Raw genomic sequence first — 18,766 nt, 5'->3', positions numbered from 1 at the left:
TACGAGGTCCAGCAGCACACCTCTCCTTGTTGGCTCCTCCACCACCTGTTTCAAGAAGTTGTCACCAATGCTCTGCAGGAACCTCCAGGACTGTTTGTGCCTAGCTGTGTTGTCTTTCCAGCAGATATCGGGGTGGTTGAAGTCCCCCATGAGAACCAGGGCCTGGGATCGTGAGGCTACTTCCAGCTGTCTGTAGAAGGTCTCATCGCCTTCCTCATCCTGATCAGGTGGCCTGTAGTAAACACCCACAACAGTGTCACCCATGCTAGCCTGCCCTTTAATCCTTACCCATAAGCTCTCGACTCGCTCTTCATCCACCCCTAGGCACAGCTCGAGACATTCCAGTTGCTCTCTCACATAAAGAGCAACTCCACCACCTCGCTTTCCTGGCCTGTCTTTCCTAAAAAGCACGTAGCCATCCATGACAGCACTCCAGTCATGCGAGCTATCCCACCATGTCTCTGTAAATTGATTTGAAAGATGCCTGTTCTTATATAAAAGAGACAAAATACAATTGGCAAATCCTATGTACTTTGTCAGTCATTAACTAGAAACTAACTAATATGCTTTTTGGGAACTGAAATAAGGGCTGGTCTGATTAGAAGCAAAATGCTGCTTTTTTTCCTGTGAATTAAAAATAAATTTTCTGTTTGAATATCCCTGGGAGGGTAAGAGAACGGGCCACTGTGACTATTTCTAAACCTCAAATGTTATTTTTTTTGTGTGCAGGAAAGCATTTTACCTCTGACTTCTTTTGCTGTGTAGGTCCTTATGCTGAAGAGCCTGGGAGCCTATGGGAACATGTTGGGAATGTGCACTCCATACCTACCGGACAAGGTTTGTCTTCTCTAAGGGTTTTAATATTAAGCTGTTTTTATTTCGGGCTACCTGAAATCTAATATGTTATTTAAGGGGCCAAGTCAGTTCCTGTAGCCCTTTTTGCAAGGGACCATTAAAGAGGAAATGAGAAAATGCCCTGGAAGCAGGATGACTTCTTGTCTCTTTATTTTAGTTCCCTCACTAAGGTAGACATCAGGAATACCTCTGCCTGCTCTTCCCAGACATTCCCAGAATGACTGCTTAAATAAGCAGAAAATAGATCTGAGGACATAAAGAGGCAAACGGACAAAAATTGCTTCTGTTCCTGACACCTTTATCCACTAGAGAGAACATAATATATTAAGGTTAATGTTTGCACATCTTCCAATAGCTTGCTGGAGTAAGTGAAGTTACTGAGATTACCAGCTAAGAGAGTTTTCAGGTGTCGGGTGGTGGAGATGGGTGTTTTGAATACATTAAATAGTGAATGATTTGTACAGAAGGAAGCAAGAGTTTTAGGCTATTCAGAAGGCAAAATATTTCCTTCATGAATAAATAAAATTATATTTTGGATCATATCTTTAAAAAGATTCCTTACAAATGGCAACAGATGTTTTGCATCCATCTTTGTGACTCCACATCAGATTGGGCAGCTGCAAAGTGTAGCAACACAACATCAGCTCTTTTCCACTTTACATTCCATCAATGCCGTCTTCTTCTGAAAGTTTGTCTGAGAGCTATTGTAAATGATTCAGGAACAAAAGAAAATTCTGTAATGGGAACTTCAGTAGTAACATTGCAGGTCCTTCTTACAGTACAGTTGATTTCTATGCTGATGTCCAACTGAAAAATTCATTTGACTGTCTCGGGTAGAGTCTGTCCTTGTACCATAGATATCTCTGTTCCACAAAAACAATATGAATAGAAACCTTGCTTTTGTCGCAAAAGTATATACCAAAAATTACTGGAGACATGGCCCAAATAGATCCTTTAAACGGGGCAGTGCTGTCTCATACAGAGGAATTACTCCTTTCATGTAATAGCATTTAAAATACAAGAAGTGCTGCACTGAACCTGAACTCTTTGCTACATCCACCAGTATTAGTTTTCTCCTCATAAATACCTGTGCTGTCTTTTTCCTAGATGACAAAACAGCTAATGTTATACAAGGCGTCTCTGAAGTGAACCTGGAGCTGCCTGCAGAGTTCATCAATGCAGAAAATGTATCCAAGGTTTGAGTCAATCTCATCCTTCTTTTTGAATAACCAAGGGTGTGAAGTTTTCATCCCTGTAATGATGTTTATCATGCAAGGACTTGTGAGATGTTTGTGCATCTCATCAAGTCTTTTGAGTAGTCTAATCAATTGGAACATTTCAGAGCGTATTTTAATCTTGGAGACCAGAAGATTACCAGTATTGAAAGGCATGGTGGAGGGGAAACAGGCATAATACCTATGATGCTATCCGCACATCAGTGCATCTACTTATCTTCCTGATGCAGGCAAATCATTTGGTATTTTCTTAAGTTGCATGTTTTGGAGATGGCAGCAGAATGTGCAGGTGGGCACAGATGAACGTAGCTTAGCAGTTCTCCCTCTCTATATCTGACTTAGAAAAAGCTTCAGGGTATCCTAAAATAAAAAAAAAAAAGATAAGGGATAGCAAGCAAAGACCTTGTAAGGAAGATGAAAGAAGACAAGTGTGTTCAGTAAACTATTGCAGGCATGTGATTATCCTAATAATCCAGAGGTCTTGGTTCAGAAGAAGCTCCCTTTTGTGTGATCCCTTCTAAGAAGCCTTGTGCGTACTTTTTTGTTGATGTCTAGACTGCTGTAGCAAAAGTATTGTTTGCTGGTGTTGAAGGAGCTTGGAAAGCTACCCTTCATTTGGTTCCACTAAAATGCAGAAAATGAGTTGTTGCTCTCTAGTGAGAAGAGAGGAGCTGGAGTGTCTGGTATTAGAATGGACTTGTTGCTGTTAACCTGAGGTTGGAATTGAAAAGATGGTACTTGAAGTTTCGGTGACTTCACAGTTTTTAAAACATTCTTACTGATGAAGAGTGGGAGGGAACTTTAGGTCTTAGCAAACCTGGTAGTGTCACAGGATTCAGCACTTCTGAGATCTCTGTTCTGTTCGCATCCCTTTCCAGTGGTTCAGGATGAACCACCCACTCCAGGTATTCCTCACTACTCTACTCTGACAAATAAACTGAGATGTCTAACATGCTGTAGTTTCAGTGTGAACCCTCTACTGTCTGGAGTCAAAATCCTTTCCTGGCCTTGGAAACAGCTGGGGACTGTTATCCCCAATACCAGTTCAGACTGCAGAGTTTAATTGCTGAATTAAACTGTATTTTTGCAGTTGCTAAACCTTTGCTCTGCAGTTTGATAGTATGGTGACATAGTGTGCTTGAGGCTTCACCTGTATCTTTTCACACAAGGAGACACCACTGAGTTCCAGCTTTTCAAAAGTAACCACAATATTAGGTGCCTCTAATTTTGGATGCCCATTTTGAGATGTGTTAAGGAAATATGATTGCTGGAGATCAGACATTCATCACTTCTTCAGTGTTGAATATAATCATTGAAACTGTAAGCTTTTTTTCCTCTTTCCTTTCTACAGAAGTTGACAAGCTACAAAATGGATGGACCACGGAGAGGATTTTGTCTTGTTATTAATAATGTTAAATTTGATGGGGATCTTCAGGAGAGGAAGGGTTCTTGCAAAGACGCTGGTAAGTTACTGAATTGAGATTTTATGTTAGCCTCTCTGTTTTCCGTTCATGAGTTGATTCTCTCTTTGCTCTGTGTTTTATTGTCCATGTTTTAGTTAATATTCTTAAACAGTAAAGTTTTTGTTGTGTGTTAAATTATGTCACTTGTGTATCCTAGAGGGGAAGGACTAAAAGATGAGTAAACACTGAACTTGCCATGCAGTTGGATCATTCTTGAATCATTTAAGAATCTCTTTTTACTCATTCAGTCTGGATCTATAGTTGTAATAAAGAACTAAAACTAAGCCACCATTCCACATAATGTAATCCAAAATTCTGTGTATACTTTCTCATTGATTAGTTTTGTTGTTTCTGTCTTGTTTATGAAACTCTGTAGCGGTCATAACTGCAATTGGAAAATAATGACCTGAGGAAGATTCTGAAAGAAATCTAACCTGGAACTCTGGGGAGATTCCTCATATTTCCAGGTGTCATTCATGAGCTACCTTAGCATGTCATTGTACATGTTGCACCTGTCACAGAGTTATGAAAGTGCCTTAGGTCATATTTTCTGAAACTTGTTGAGAAAAATCCAAGGACTCTGTATTTAAGCTGATTCCATCTTTATTCCCGCTATCCTTTAGTTGATACTAGTACAAGGATGAATCTGCAGAAGCGTGAGGGTGGAAGGTTCTTTTACACTTCAGATATGCTTGCATGGTGACTTCATAAAATGTTTTTCTACTGCCCCAATTTTTCTTTTTATCTTTCTTTTAACTACAGGGGAACTGGAGCGAGTATTCACATGGCTTGGTCTAGATGTGAGGATTTACACAGATCTAACATCTCAGGAAATTAAAGATCTCATGTGGACTTGGCAGCATTTGAAAGATCACAAAGACAGGGACTGTTTTATTTGCTGTATTCTATCTCATGGAGAGTCAGGAGCAATCTATGGGAAAGATGGGGAGCTTGTATCAATCCGCATGATCATGTCCTACTTCACTGCCAAACAATGTCCAGCGCTTGCTGAAAAACCCAAACTCTTCTTTATTCAGGCATGTCAAGGCAAAGAGATACAGCGTGCTGTCTACGTTGAACCCGATGCACGAGTTCCTGACTTGCCTTCTGTGCAACAGGGAATTTCTCCTTCTGAAAGTATTCCTGAAGAAGCTGATTTCCTCCTAGGCATGGCCACAATTGATGGCTATGCCTCTTTCAGGCATGTTCAGCAGGGGGCTTGGTATATTCAGGCCCTGTGCAGCAAGCTACAGCTGTTGGTACCCAGGTAAATACTTGACTACCTTACTTAGCTCTTCACTGAAGAAATGGGAAGAACTCCCCCCACTTCCCTTTTCTTTTTTCCTTCAAAGGCAAATTCAAATAGGAAAGCTAACACACGCTCTGAGTTGGACAAACTTAGTTAAACTGATGATTTGTTTGCCTGGCTCTGATAAATTTATGTTAGCACTGCTAGTACTGTAGAGATAGTTTGGAGAACATGAAGTTTAATTTAAAAACTCAAAATCTCTAAACTTCCCCTCTGTTAGACAGAACCATCTGTTTCTTGAATGGGTTTAGGTAAAAAATGCTTTCTTTCATTTTCCCTACTGATTGAATCAAGCAATGCAAAGTAAGAAAAGGTCTCTTGTTTTTGGTATGACCTAAATGAGAACACAAGAAGAAAATTTTGGAGAAAAGCGCCTGTTTTCTTCCTTTTGTGTTTTAAATGTTTAGACTGTATTTCCTAGATGCTCTAGGAGGTGTTACATGGAGAAACAGTGCCACCTGCTCATTAATAAATCAGTTTTTCTGTTTGCTTGCTTTCTCTTTGCAGGGGTGAAGATATTTTGTCCATTCTTACAGAAGTTAATGAAGATGTGAGCAGGCGTGCTGACAACTTAGGGACAAAGAAGCAGATGCCTCAACCAGCTTATACTTTAAGAAGAAAGTGTGTATTCCCAGTGCCTAGAGACCCTCCTCCCTCACAGCAGCGTTGAGGCTTTCTGAATACATCCTTTCATGGGCACATGTCATTTAAATGCAATTCACCACACTACCTGATTAAGTCAATTACCCAGACTCCTGAGGACATTTAGCTTCAAGGCAAGGCCTCACAAATTTTTGCCGAAGAAAATGTGAAACCTAAGGAGACATAGTTAACACAATCCATGTGCCAGCTATTCAGATTGTCTGTATTTTCCAAGTAATTAGGATTGGGATGGCTACTTGCAGAAGTAGGCTTCTTTCATGTTAAACATTTTTTTCTACTTGTGCAGACTATAGGTATGTAAGTATTTTTGTGTCAGCATAAGGGTTGCATGTAGCCTTCTGTATCTAAACCAGAATGTTAATAGTCTGATTTAGGCTCATCATGTTTTATTTTGCATGCTAAAAATTCTAAATCCTGCCTCTAAAACCACAAACTCTGTGGAAGAGTCTTACAGAGAGAAAAGACAAAGGTGGGAATGTAGGGGAGAAAGCTTAAGTAGTAGGTGGAGAAGAATTTCTTCCATCTCTAATTTAAATTATTTTTAATTGTATGGGGAGTTGATTAACTATTGAAATTAATGCACACTGATGTCTTCTGACAGCTATCACGAACCTCATGTGCAATGAAATTCTTTCCAAAATTGGAAAAAACTGCACTGCAAGAATGTAGTGTAGTAGTCCTTCTGTGAAACCACCTTGCTAACTATCATTTCCTCATCACTTTTGGGAAGAAAAAGTAGAAGGGTTATTCTCTATGAAACACAGCACTCAGTAGTGTATCTGCATAGGTTTGTCAGATCGATTAGCTTTGTAAGCATTAAATGTTCTGATAAGGGAATTCTTGTTTTAAGACCTAAAATGCAGCCATATGGGAGAACAGGGTCCTTGTTGATCAAGCTTCTGATAGAGCATGTTTGGGTTTAACTGAGATAATGTCATGTTGTTTTGTTATGAACATTTGCATATACTATGTGTGTCCGTGTCCTTCATGTTTGTTACTGCATTAAATTTATACTTCTTTTTAAGACTCTGGGGAGATAAAAATATATACTGGGCTAAGGTTTATCTTTGTTTATAAATGTCCCCCCGTACAGTGTTGGGCTGCATGAATCAGTGGGGTTTTAACTGCCTCAGAGTTTAAATGAAAGTGAAACTTAGTTTATTTCAGCAAAACACTGACTGTTATCTGTGCTTGCTAGTCATAAAACAGCTCCAAACTTAGGGTTAGAATTTGAAAGAGAGTACCATCTAATGTTGGTGAAAGCAATTTTTCGTTTGCACTATCCAAGATTTTTAGGAAGAGGGTTTTGCATCATCCAAAGCATTAAATTACAACTAATTTGCCAAAACAGTAGCAGTCACTTTTTACCATGATAAATTGACAGTTATGTGACCCTTCTGAATTTTCTGAATTAGTATGGCCACCATACTTGAAATCACATTTGTGCCACAGGTAGAAAATCTGTTATGTGTGTTAGTAGAATATGTCACATTAGAATCATCAAGCATCTGGCTTGCAGTTACCATTGGGACATGGTGCACTTTTTTTTGTACATTTAGATAACAATTGAATTTTTATCAATATGGAGTAAACATGGGCAAAAATTTTGACATTGTTTTGGGGAGATCCTGGCTTCATTTCTAAGTGTAGTAGACAAAGTCATCATGTTCTCTTGCTCTCTGTGGAGAGGCTTCTGCATGGATAGTCTCCAATTAAATGATAAAGGTAGGTAGTAGCAGTCAGAAGAGTCTAGACTGACTTCTGCCTTGAGTTCCCGGGAGAAGGGCTATGCCTTGGAATAGTGAAGTCTCCCTCATCCCTAATATGGCTTGTTCAAAGAAAGGTTGCACTGCTGTGATTTATACTATGCAGTGTGAATATTTTGCTTGTGTGCATCGAGAGCTTTGTTTACGTGGCTGTGCACTGTACCACTTGAGTGCACACCCTGGTACTCTGTGTCAGTGCAAGCCAACAGGCAGGGTAGGCTTGTCACTGTAACTGCGACCGCTGTTCAGCAAGGTTGCTGGAAGTGTCCGTGTGACCTCCTGTGGTGTGTTGTAGGATAGCAGTCTTGAGGGAAAGTGGGTGGGTTTTACCCAGCTTGGATATTCATCAGTGCTTGCTGCACTCCTTCAGTGTAACTCTAGTCAGAGCTGTGCCAGAAAAAATCAGCCTAAAACCAAAAAATGATGGATGGTTTCTGTCAAGATTTATTGGTGACATACAGAGGCATATGTGCATATGCATGCGCTCTACCTACAGAACTAAAGAATGATTGCCACTTGTGCAACTCTTGTTTAGACAGAGTTAAGTGGAACTGGTGTAAAAAGTGTCTTCCTGTTGTGGAAGTTGTATCTTGGGCAGATCGTGATCTTGAAGCAGGATTTGTATTGTTCACCAAGTCTCTGGTACGCTGTCCCTACTGCCTGCCGGTTTTTGTGCAGGAGCTGTTTATCCTGGCTGAACCAGTAGAGGCCTCAGTCACTCCAGTTGCTGAATAGTCACTAGCCTCAGCATTTTCCCTTTCCGAAGCACACCCTTTCTGGGAGAAAAATTTTGGTAGGCTGCTTACAAGGAATTGGTTGGGTCACTGAGAAGGTTCTAGGGGAAGCCAGAGGGACAAAACCCGGATGAAGAAGAATGGGGGAACTGGAGATACTCCAAATTAACAAAGAAACAGGAACATTTCAGAAAAGGACAAGAGAGGAAGAAATGAGAAGTGAAACAAAGGCAAAAGAGGAAGAAAGTGCTGGGAGGGCTGGTCTTTGGAGCTGCTGCGTGTTGGGAGAAGCCTGTATCCTTAAAGAGCCAGCCTAGGGTTGGCCCTGTCTGTAAGTAGTTTTCATGCAGTATTGAAACACCTGTGTGTTTCCTCTTCCAGCTTGCAACTGGAGTCTTGATTTTGGTTGAGACACAGAGGAAATGGTACAGGGAGAGAGATGCTGAGGCCTGGGCTGACATGGAGACAGAACTGTTCTGAAGATTAGATAGAAGTGCTTGTGGTGTCTCTCTGTGCTGTTTGGTGCCTTTGAATAAAAGGACTCATATCAGTGAAACTGAGTCAAATGCCTTTTCTGAACTGTTACTATGGAGAGGGAGTGTGTGCCTTTTGGGAGGAATTTGTAGGCCTTTTTGTAGATGCCTCATTGTATCAGAGGGTGTGTTATAATTTTGAGTTTATAAAGATAGACAGGTTGAAATCAGTGAAAGATTGTTTTCATTGCAAATTTACAATAGATTTCAGTTCTACCTGTGTCTCTTCATAATACTGACTTCACAAGCTTCGGACATGGATGGAGAGGTCTTGTAGGTGTACTGATAATGGTTTATATATTTCCTGCTGCAAGAAGAATATCAGTGACCAGTAGAGCATACTGGGTATCTTGCCCTTGAAGGCAGAGTTCTATGCTTCAAAGGGGGTAAAAATGTCAGAAGTTAAATATTGTTTAAATTCTGTTGTAAAAAGGGCAGTATGTTAAGTAAATAATTACAACGTAATGTTTAGACTTTCGGTTCCTTGTATTTACTGGCTACTGCTACTGAAGTTGGTGCTGATAGATCACTTTTTTTTCCATTTAGGAAATAGTCTTCCATTAAAGTGCATGTTAGAAATGGACTGGGTGAGTTGGAGAGGGACTTCAGAGAAAGGAGGGTAGGACATGGAAGATCTAGTGATGCCACAGGACAGTGAGTTGTTCAGCTGTTTTTATCACAAGTGCTGTAATAATTCATTTGCTGGAACTGGAACAGCAACAAGTAGGGAACTCCGGCCTTATGAGCTCAGCTTATTGCTCTGGCATACGTTACTTTTTGTAAGTCATGTGACAATATAGGCAGGTCAGGAAAAGCCAGTACTTTTCCTGGAACTTCAGAGCTCATGGCCGTCCATTCTTTTACTTTTTTCAGAGTCGTTTCAGCAGTCCTTCAGCTTGTCTTTCCATGTAAGTGAAATAAAATGAATTATTTTTATTATGGCAAAAGTGTGTTTGTTATATTTGCATCGGTTGCATCTTTATTTTAGTAAAGTGGTAGAAAAAGAAGTAGTTAAATTTTGCTTTAGTATGCTCCCTGTTTTTACAGAGAGGCTTAAATACAGTGTGTAGGTGGCACATGTTTTAATTGCAGTAATTTTGTGTTTTTGAAATTTATAGCTTTTCAGAAGTGAAAAAGAAAATTTCTCATACCAGGAATATTTACTATCATGAGCACATGCCTTGTATCTTCAGCTAAAAGCATGGTGTATGTGAGAAAGAAGATAACTCATAATTAGCTACAAAGAAAGTATACTGTTTATATCCTGTGCAGATATAAAACTATACATTCAGATACCTGAGATCATTGAGTCATGAGGTTAAGCGCATATGATTCATTCAGATATCAGTGGGTTTGTGTTGGTCTTGGCTGAATGATACAGATTCTTGTCTGTTCAAAAGTTCATTTTGAATGGATTTACAGGAAGCGATATTTGGGGGCAGAGCTTGAATCATACACGCTGCATCGCAAAGACCGTTTTGCTGTTTTGATTTGTTTCTGGCTAGACCAAGGTTGAGGTTTCTGTTGTCTGTTCACTCCTGCTCACTAAGAACGCTGACCAGAAGTGTGTCCTCCAAGGGGTGCTCTGCTACGGTGTGGCCCTTGGACAAGGGAGAGTGCAAGTGTCTGCTAACTGTCTGGAGTATTTACAGTAATACTAATTTAGTTAGCGGTCAGCTGGGCTGCTTTGGAGTTGTTAGCCCTAGTATTAATACACTTGTAGCATCAATAACAGTAAAACAGATTGCCTAATATTCTGCTAGGAAGTAGGATTAGGAAGTTTTGCTTTCATGACTTGATTTGTTGTTAACTTTTCAGTCTCCCAGTGAATTCAGTGAAACAGGAGACCTCCACCAAGTGCATCCCTATGCAGTTTCATTTCAGAGATTCCTGGGCATCTTTGCTGTGAGGCAGAGAGAACAAAACACCAGCTGGGTCTCTTACAGTGGGGGCAGGCAAAGTATCAGGGTGAGATAGCATGGGAGGCTTGCACTTCATATTTTCAAACTTTCTCTTATGCTCGAGGGGTGGATCCATAAGCCAAGGTTAAGATTTAAAATATTGATGGAGGGTGTAGTGAAGAGGGGTGTATTTGATGCTCAGTGAAAAGGAAGTGGTATGACAAGAATCCTGGCATTTTTAAAAGGGTTGACACAATCTGTGTTTGATTTGAATATTACAAACAAGGAATTAATCAGTTGAGAGCTGGCAACTGGGATTTGCTTGATGCAGACAAACCAAAACAAAAAGAGGTGTATTGGTTACATTCACCTGGGTCAGAAGCAATGCCCAAGGAAAGCAGAAGCCATATAGTTTAGAAAAGGTTTACTAATGTAGGCCCTTTTTTTTTGGCATGATGCAAAACCTGGGGGTCTTGTTTACTATACAGCCAGTATAAAACTTTGGAGACTGTAGGTGTCTCTTGCTCCCAAATTGGATCAAACCTCAAAAAAAAAAAAAAAAAAAGAGAGAAAAGAAAAGAAAAAATGGCAGCACGAGGGAAGAGAGGCCAGGTAGGTGGAGCCATCTGCAACCTGCCAGGACTGCACACCCTGTGCGTCCACCACCCTGCTGTCCACACACATCATAGAAAACAAGAAGGATCTGTGACTTTTTCTGTCACTTATGTAAACTTATGTCACTTACGTACTTTCTTTATGCTTATGTAAAGAGTTTCTTGTGCTCCTCATGAGTCTGATGAACTGAAGGAGCTAAGCATCAAAACTATAATAGCAGGGTATCCTCTTTCTAGTGAAGTATTTTTGACTGCATGTATTTATTTTGGGCTATTCTACATAATATGATACCTTTTATAATCATGCTTTTGCACTAGTTACTGACAAATCCGGTCAACTTCTGTCTGTTTAGATCCAAGTCCTGATGTAAAATGAGTACAAATATCCACAAACTCCTTTTTGGCATTTCTGAGGCACTGGCCAAGGATGACCTGGCAGCTCTCAAGTTCCTCAGCCTGGAGCACATCCCCTTGAGGAAGCAGGAAGCCATTCAGGAGCCCAAGGCCTTCTTCCAAGCGCTGCAGGAGAAAGGCCTGATCGATGTGGGGAATCTGGCCTTCCTGAAGGAGCTGCTCTACCGGATCAGTCGCATGGACATCCTGGCTTACCACCTGGACTCCAGCCGAGAGGAGATGGAGAGGGAGCTTCAGATTCCAGGCAGGGCAAAGGTGTCAACCTACAGGTAAGCACAGCAGTAGTGAACCTTTGCATGGAAAAGGTTCAAGCAGAATGATTCTGCTGTGTGCCATCTTTCCTGCTTTCCATCCCCGCTGTCATCTTACACGTATCTCAGTATAACTGTATTTCTTATGGCATGACTATCTACCCTTGTGAGTTTTAAGACCAGGTTTTACATTTTTCAGTTCAAGTGTATAGCTGTGGTGTTTCTGAGACAGATACAGCTTTCCCGTTTTCCTAATTTTGGGGGGGTAAGCTTTTTTTCCCCAGAGTTATTTAGTATTAAAAAGGTTGACTGTGTTTGGCCTACATCACAACTGGAACCACAGAGAGAAGTTCAGTCTTTCCTTAAATTAACTGTGATGTGAGCCAGACTATATCATGTTTTGGGAAGAATACTCCCAAATGTAGTGTCTCCATTGTTGCTATTAACTGCACTTACTGTATGATGCTCTTCTTGGATGACCTTAATGCTTTTAATGGGCATTCTACATACAAATGATTGGAGCTGTTATCAGACCTATTTCAGATACTTGTGGGTATTTGGGAGGGGAAGGTGAGAAGGGCTTGTCTCATACCATTTAGTTAATTGTCTAACTTTCTTAAACAGTCTTTATCTATCCTTTTTTGCCAGACAACTGCTATATGGAATTGCAGAAGACTTAACTCCAGAAGATGTCAACAGTGTGAAATTCCTGCTCCAAAAAAAAATACCAAAGAGCAAGCTCCAGGATAATGCTGTAGGCATAGTGATCTTGATAAGTTTTATGCAAGGCTAGTTCAGAGTCTGCCTCTTGTAAGGAGGGAGGAAAGAGAGTAATTTGCTCTTGCTAAAATTCTGTTCTTCAAAAAATTATGATGTTAGCTGACAACTGCTCTGTGACAGAGTGGACCCTTTTTTCTCTGTCTTGTCTTCTCTCTGCCCCTTTTTGCTCTCCTGTTCTTATTTTCTCTGCACCACCTGTCTCCCCGTCTTTTCTTCTTTCGTCTTTGCTCGGCATTTTTAAAAACATTTGTGCATTTGCTATATCCAGGAGGAATGGTGAATGCTGGAGGAAAAAACAGGGTGTTTTGGAGTCAGGAAAATGAGTTCTAACCTGAGCTCCACCACAAATTTTTCCTATGTTCATGGGTGCATTTCTTTCTTTATTGTAATTTGGGATAGCAGCACTTTTGTTAACTCCTCCTCAAAAGTATTAAGAGGTTTGGTAAGCTAGTTGAATACCTGTATTGTAAATAATGAACAGTGTTACAGAAATGCTTGATATTGTTAAGAAGCTTCCTATTTGTTAAGAAGTTCTATTTGTGTTATGGTACCTGTAGAAAAATTGGCAGATTTACTTCCAATTTGATGGACTAATCAGCTTTAAAAATGAAAAATTTTCCTGAAGACCTCTTCTATATTAGAAAATATATAATATTTCAGCTAAATGGCTTATAATAATTCATCTGAATGCAGTGACACTTAACAGGATTGCCACATTAGTATCCACATAACTGGTTTGCACTGTTGAAACAAAGCAGGATAACCCAGGTAATAGCAATTTTTAAAGATCCTGTCTTACCTTATTGATGTGTTTCTTCAGTCACATTGCATCCTGATCCATTTTTTAATGAGGTTTGGAGGAAAAAGAAACTGGTCTTTAGATGACCAGTCTCTGGGAATGAAGATGTTGTCTTCTGTTCTGTCCAGAAGTGCCAGATATTTTGAGTGTTACTTGATGCAATCATTGAAGGTCATGTATGAGTTTGGGTTGTATGTTTTTGTTTTACCAGTCAATGTTGACAGTCTTACTGGAAATGGAAAGAAACGGAGTAATTAAAGAAGATGATGTGACAATGCTGAAGGATATATTAAGGGGATTTAGGGCTGACCTAAAGAAAAAAATTGATATCTATGAAGAAAAAACAAAAGGTAAATTATATAATCAGCTAATTTAGCATAGAGCTGGGTTTTGTCATTTCTCGGCTCAATTCTTGGGAGCTGAGGGAGTCCCGAGTTAAGAGAGACACTTTACAGTGTCCTAGGATAGGCATAGTGGCTCTTGGTACCTGTGATTTCCTAAGTTTTCTGCTACTTCACTATCCCATTATATCTTCTTGTACCTCTCCCTGAGTTATATTCTGTGCCTTGTAAATAATCTGGATCTCCCTCCTCTTGCCTTAAAAGCAGTCTTCCTCCTAAAGAGAGAGTGCAGTAATGTTTTTGGACCAGTCTAGCTTTTCAGTCACTAAAAGTGAACAGAAGTGACAGACAATTGCTTTGGGGGAACTAGTCTTGTGTTGGGAGGTTGTCAGCCTTATTTTCTGATAGCCAGGCTGCTTGCTCTTAGCAGAAGGAAAAGTCACTGGAGAGCAGGTACTTGGCTAAAATTTAACTATTAGCTTTCTCTACCAAATGTGAAATTTCAAGAACTTTGGTATATCTGCAGCTGAGGTGGTGACTTGTGACACCACAGATGAGCTTAGTCTTTGGGAAACAGTGAGCGTCAACCACCAACAACTAAGACCCGTTAAATTTTTCCCCAGAGCCTCCTTTCAGTTGACTCAGTTTGGTGTGTTTCCTTAGACATACCTGTACAGCTGTGCAGTTTCCTGTGGAGATATGAACTAGTTGCCCCAGGGCATATCCTTGTGCTGCTGAGGTGTGCTTGTCTCTCTGCAAGAGTGGAAGAATTGCTAAGGGTGTCCAGCGTGGACAACCCCTCTGTCAGGAGAGTATTTTATTAGTAGTATTGTTACTATTTCGTCCCCCTTGATAAGTATGAAAAGAGCATGTTTTATAGATCTTACTGTCTTTACAACTAAATTTCATCTAAACACATCCAAATAACTTGTAAAAGGGTTATTGTGATTTATCTTCTTGGGCAGAGTCTTGGGTGTGAGGGTTTACTCATTTACTTCAGGCAGTTGTATTCAAGGCAGTGTTTTGTTGCTTTGAGGAAGTCTTCCATTATGCTGATGTTCTGCATCATTGGTTTGTCCACCCAGTTAAAATCCTTTGGAGACGAGGTGGTGGCCTCAGAAGTGAATGAGCTGAGTGTAGTATATCACTGTACAAAAATGGGTCTTCTCTTTCACTTCTGTATCCTGTAGTGGAGATGCTAGTGAATGGCCTGCCTGGTGTGAGTGCTCATATCCAGACTTAGATTACCTGCATCTTGCTGCCAGCCAAAGGTCAGGGAAGGACTTGGAGTGAGGTATGATTATTGTGGGAATGCAGCACATGCTGTCTTCTAGTTTCAAGCTTCTGGCTGTGCCTGAGGGCCAGAAGTTCACTTCTACTTAATGACTGTAATTTTGGCAGTATTTGCCTAGGGATGTACCAGTCTAACACAAATGTATCTTTTGTTGCAAGGAACACTGCACAGTTTCACTCTCCAGCAGTCTGCAAAACTAGAACCTTGCTTGATACAACCTCTCCAAAATGATCGTGTCTTGACAGTGTGGAAACCACCCCCTACCTCACTCCTTGCATTGTTCTTTTGGTGCTGAAATATGCTAAGTGGAAGATTTATTCTTTTATTCCTAAGGTGTTCTGTTTATCCTCCTCTTAGAGAATGTTTCTGAGGAAAAACTCTGCTATCCAACATGTATGTCTGTGAATCCAGCAGGAGAAGGAGCAGAGGGGGGAACACAAGCACGCCTGGTGAGAAATACCTCAAGATTGCCTTTAAAGTGTTCATCCAGCTCCTGGGAGCAGGGATACCTAAAACTGAGGGGGGAAGGGGTAAAAGGGAGGGGACCTGGCTTTATATGTAGTCTTTGGAAGAATTCCTGTTTTCAAAAGAAGACCAAGCCTTGTCCCTTGGTGAGGACCTGGCTATTGCAATCTTATAGGCAAGAAATGAAAGAGTAGCTGTCATGGGAAGAAAACCAATCTTAAAGATGACAGCGACTGGGACGGGCAAAAGTAAGAGTATCCCATCCTCTTCCAACCCAAGCTGAACAGATGGGGAGGGACCAGCAGCATCTGCTGCCTCACAAGAAACTCAGCAAGACTCTCAGAGGAAATGATATGGTGCAGGAACCTTTCCTCTGCACATGTTTCAGGATATTCACTTTCCATTCCAAAATCATATCCCAGCCACGGAGAGAGAGAAGAAGGGATTTCGGGGAGAGGAAGCAGCATTTTTTCCCCTGTACCCAGAGCTGGTTTGTATTTCTGGGCTTTTCCTTTCTTGTATCTTGGGTCTCATGATTTTTTCGTGTTTGGGCATGGAGAAGCAAAGATCTCTGCATAGCATACGTCTCTTGGATGTTTGGCACTGCTTTCTTACCTGCTTTCTGTGTTACTACAGCTTGTGGAATTATATAAGATGGAAAATAACCCCCATGGTTACTGTGTGATTCTTAACAACTACATTTTTAAAAATCCTTATGAAACCAGGGAAGGAACAGTGAAAGATGGAGGTAAGTACTTTTTTAATCCAACTATTGGTTTGGTTTTTTGTGTTACCCTCTGAGAGAATTATCTAATCTTTCCTGTGAAGAATGGCCACTTTGACTAACTGGAATGACAGTAACTGCAAAAATTGGAAATATGCCACTTCCAACAATTTCGGTGATAACTCAAGGAAGACTGAAAGAAAAGGCATCATCTTAATTGTTTATGTGTATACCAAATAGTGAAGGAGGGATTGCTATTTCTTTTTTTTCGGTTTTTGATTTTTTATTTTTTTTTTACTTTAACTATCATAAAGTAATGCTTTTTAGGTCTTTAAATTCTCTTCAGTGATTTCTTTGCTTAATTTACTGAGTGAAAAGTACAGCTTTGCCATGCTGTCAGCTGAGAAAGCATTCTGATCTAGTCAGTATGTGCATCTGTTTGAAACAATGCTCAAATAAATGCAATTATTTTACTGCTTTATCATTTTCCTTAAAGTCTTTCTTCCTGCAAGAATCATTTGTTTATCCGGATAAACTAAAATCTAACCAACACATCACTAATATTTTAACCTTAGCCTGTCTACAGGCTTCTTGTTTCCCAGCTGTTTTCTCTCTGCCAACACAACACAAAGTCAACAGTCGCTGAGAAGTCTGCGTGGCACCTTGCCTTTGTTAGTGGCCTTTTCTTTTCTCTGCACTGATCATTCTCACAGCATGAGGAACCTACATCATTTAAGAGCAGCAGAATTTATCATGCTAAAGGAATACCTCTTCTTTATCCATCTTAGGGCTGTTCTTAAACATCTGAGATTGCTATGCAGTGTACAGTTAAACACATTGCATAACACACTAAGCTTCACTAAATTGTACTGATTAATCAGATAATCTGAAATCGACTTTTGTTTTACACAGTGTGATGTTTAACTCCATTGTGTTAAAAAAAAACAAAATTAGGCATCTGTGATTTTCTTAAGATTTGGCAGGCTGAGAGTCAGTCAGGTGAGTTTATTGGTGGGATCTGAATGCTTCTGCCAATATCTGTTGTACCACACAGAGCCTGGAGTTTGCTTGTCTTCCTTACTACTGTTTATATTTAACAAGTGTCTTCTGACTTTCTTTTTCCAGAGGCGCTGAAGAGGGTCTTTAAGTGGCTTCAGTTTGAGACAGTTGAGTACATGGATCTAGAAGCAAACCAAATGTATGCAAAAGTTAAAGAATACAGCAAGAAAGATCATAGCAATATGGACTGTTTTGTTTGCGTCATCCTTTCACATGGTGAAAAAGACAAAATAAAAGGCATTGATCAGGAGTTTATAAATATTAAAGATTTACTCTCTTGCTTTAGTGGATCTAACTGTCCTTCTCTTGCTGGAAAACCCAAGCTGTTTTTCATCCAGGCTTGCCAAGGGTCTGTAGGTCATCCAGCTGTCACAGTAAAAGAAGACTTTTCTGCCTATCTTGAGACAGATGCTATCCCTCTGACTTCCATACCCGACCAGGCTGATATTCTGGTTGGCATGGCTACTGTGGAAGACTTTGAGTGCTACCGCTGCATAAAGAGTGGCAGTGTTTACATTCAGTGCCTCTGTGACAAGATGGAATTGCTTTGCCCACTGTAAGTACTGTTTTTAACCCAGGTACAACTGGGGTATTTTTGACATACATACGCAAGCATGCTGTGCTGAAACATGGCTGTTTTACACTTGCTCTGTATAATGCTTTTCACCTGCAGAGCAGTGTCTGATCAGTAATTATTCCAGAAGTGGGCACTGTTATTCTTCTAAGTTCAAGTGACTTACCCTAGTTTTTCTGTTACAGAATCAGGGTTGTAACATTGGAACATTACATATAAGCAAGTGTGTGTTTATATATATAAATACATATGAGCAAGTGTGTAAAACACAAAAAGCATGTAAAACAAGTGTGTAAACAAGTGTGTAATACATAAAAACAAGTGTGTACATATGTTTTAACATTTTTTTAAATAGCAAAGGATCTTTCTTCCAGTGACACCTGATGACAGGCAAAATTGTTGGTTGAGTACACAGGCAAAAAATTAGTATTCTTTGTTTGCACATTTCCCTGTTGCCTCACCCCATCCTAAACTTGATTTAGAAAATAAGATTTCTCTCCAGACACCACTTTCTCATGAAGTCCAGAGGAGAGCTTGGAAAATGCATAAATTTGATTCTGTGTCATTTTAGTGCTGTCTTCTGACCATAACCAAGGTAGAGGACTGTGTGTGTTTGTAAAGTGATTCTACACAGAGGTTGTTTTTATTCACCAATATATATTGAATGTTGTGGTTACACAATGGGGTGCGCAATTTCAGTGACAGGCAGGGTGACGGGAAGATACCAGCCTTCCCTGAGATCTCACGTTATTGGAGCAAACACAAGCCAACGTCTTGGCCTATTTGAAAGTACCGTGTATTTCAATGTACCTTTTTTTCATTTTTGTTCAAGCCGCAAGGATCTCATAACCATCCTGACAGAAGTGAACAAGGAAGTGGGAAGAAGAGTACTAAATGGATGGAAGCAGATGCCAAAAATATCATCAACCCTAAGGAAGCAATTGATCTTTCAAATTCCACAATCCCAGTCAACTGAAACTTACAAAAAATAA

The 18,766-nt window shown here is 40.1% G+C and overlaps 2 protein-coding genes across 5 annotated transcripts in view; both read left to right on the top strand.

Annotated features, from left to right (window-relative positions):
- The window catches only part of LOC106492410 (caspase-10-like), an 18,778-nt gene extending 13,234 nt beyond the window's left edge, over window positions 1-5,544 (top strand). Inside the window, exons 8-12 of the mRNA XM_067298857.1 lie at window positions 766-837; window positions 1,963-2,051; window positions 3,442-3,553; window positions 4,316-4,820; window positions 5,370-5,544. Of these exons, the coding sequence (XP_067154958.1) occupies window positions 766-837; window positions 1,963-2,051; window positions 3,442-3,553; window positions 4,316-4,820; window positions 5,370-5,532 (941 nt within the window). The 3' untranslated portion in view covers window positions 5,533-5,544. The remainder of the gene's footprint in view (window positions 1-765; window positions 838-1,962; window positions 2,052-3,441; window positions 3,554-4,315; window positions 4,821-5,369) is intronic.
- LOC106492412 (caspase-8-like) lies at window positions 5,400-18,766 on the top strand. Of its 4 annotated transcripts, none has more exons than XM_013952221.2 (8): window positions 5,400-5,483; window positions 11,427-11,756; window positions 12,387-12,492; window positions 13,529-13,667; window positions 15,310-15,401; window positions 16,054-16,165; window positions 17,267-17,756; window positions 18,607-18,766. In XM_013952221.2, exons 2-8 carry the CDS (start codon window positions 11,446-11,448, stop codon window positions 18,764-18,766), a joined length of 1,410 nt encoding a protein of 469 aa, XP_013807675.2. In that variant the 5' UTR covers window positions 5,400-5,483; window positions 11,427-11,445. The 4 variants fall into 4 exon arrangements, with proteins under 4 accessions (XP_013807675.2, XP_067154965.1, XP_013807676.2 ...); XM_067298864.1 differs by lacking the exon at window positions 5,400-5,483 and adding an exon at window positions 5,778-5,818; XM_013952222.2 differs by lacking the exon at window positions 5,400-5,483 and adding an exon at window positions 6,107-8,356.

Source organism: Apteryx mantelli, chromosome 6 (genome assembly GCF_036417845.1).
Source record: "Apteryx mantelli isolate bAptMan1 chromosome 6, bAptMan1.hap1, whole genome shotgun sequence".
Lineage (NCBI taxonomy): Eukaryota > Metazoa > Chordata > Aves > Apterygiformes > Apterygidae > Apteryx > Apteryx mantelli.
This window is presented reverse-complemented; position numbering and strand designations above follow the sequence as displayed.

Excerpts from the sequence above, each read along its gene's own strand:
- LOC106492412 (XM_013952221.2), top strand. The coding sequence starts at position 11,446 with ATGAGTACAAATATCCACAAACTCCTTTTTGGCATTTCTGAGGCACTG. Across the intron at positions 15,402-16,053 it reads GGGGAACACAAGCACGCCTG|CTTGTGGAATTATATAAGAT; the intron begins GTGAGAAATACC and ends GTGTTACTACAG. Across the intron at positions 17,757-18,606 it reads ATGGAATTGCTTTGCCCACT|CCGCAAGGATCTCATAACCA; the intron begins GTAAGTACTGTT and ends TTTTTGTTCAAG.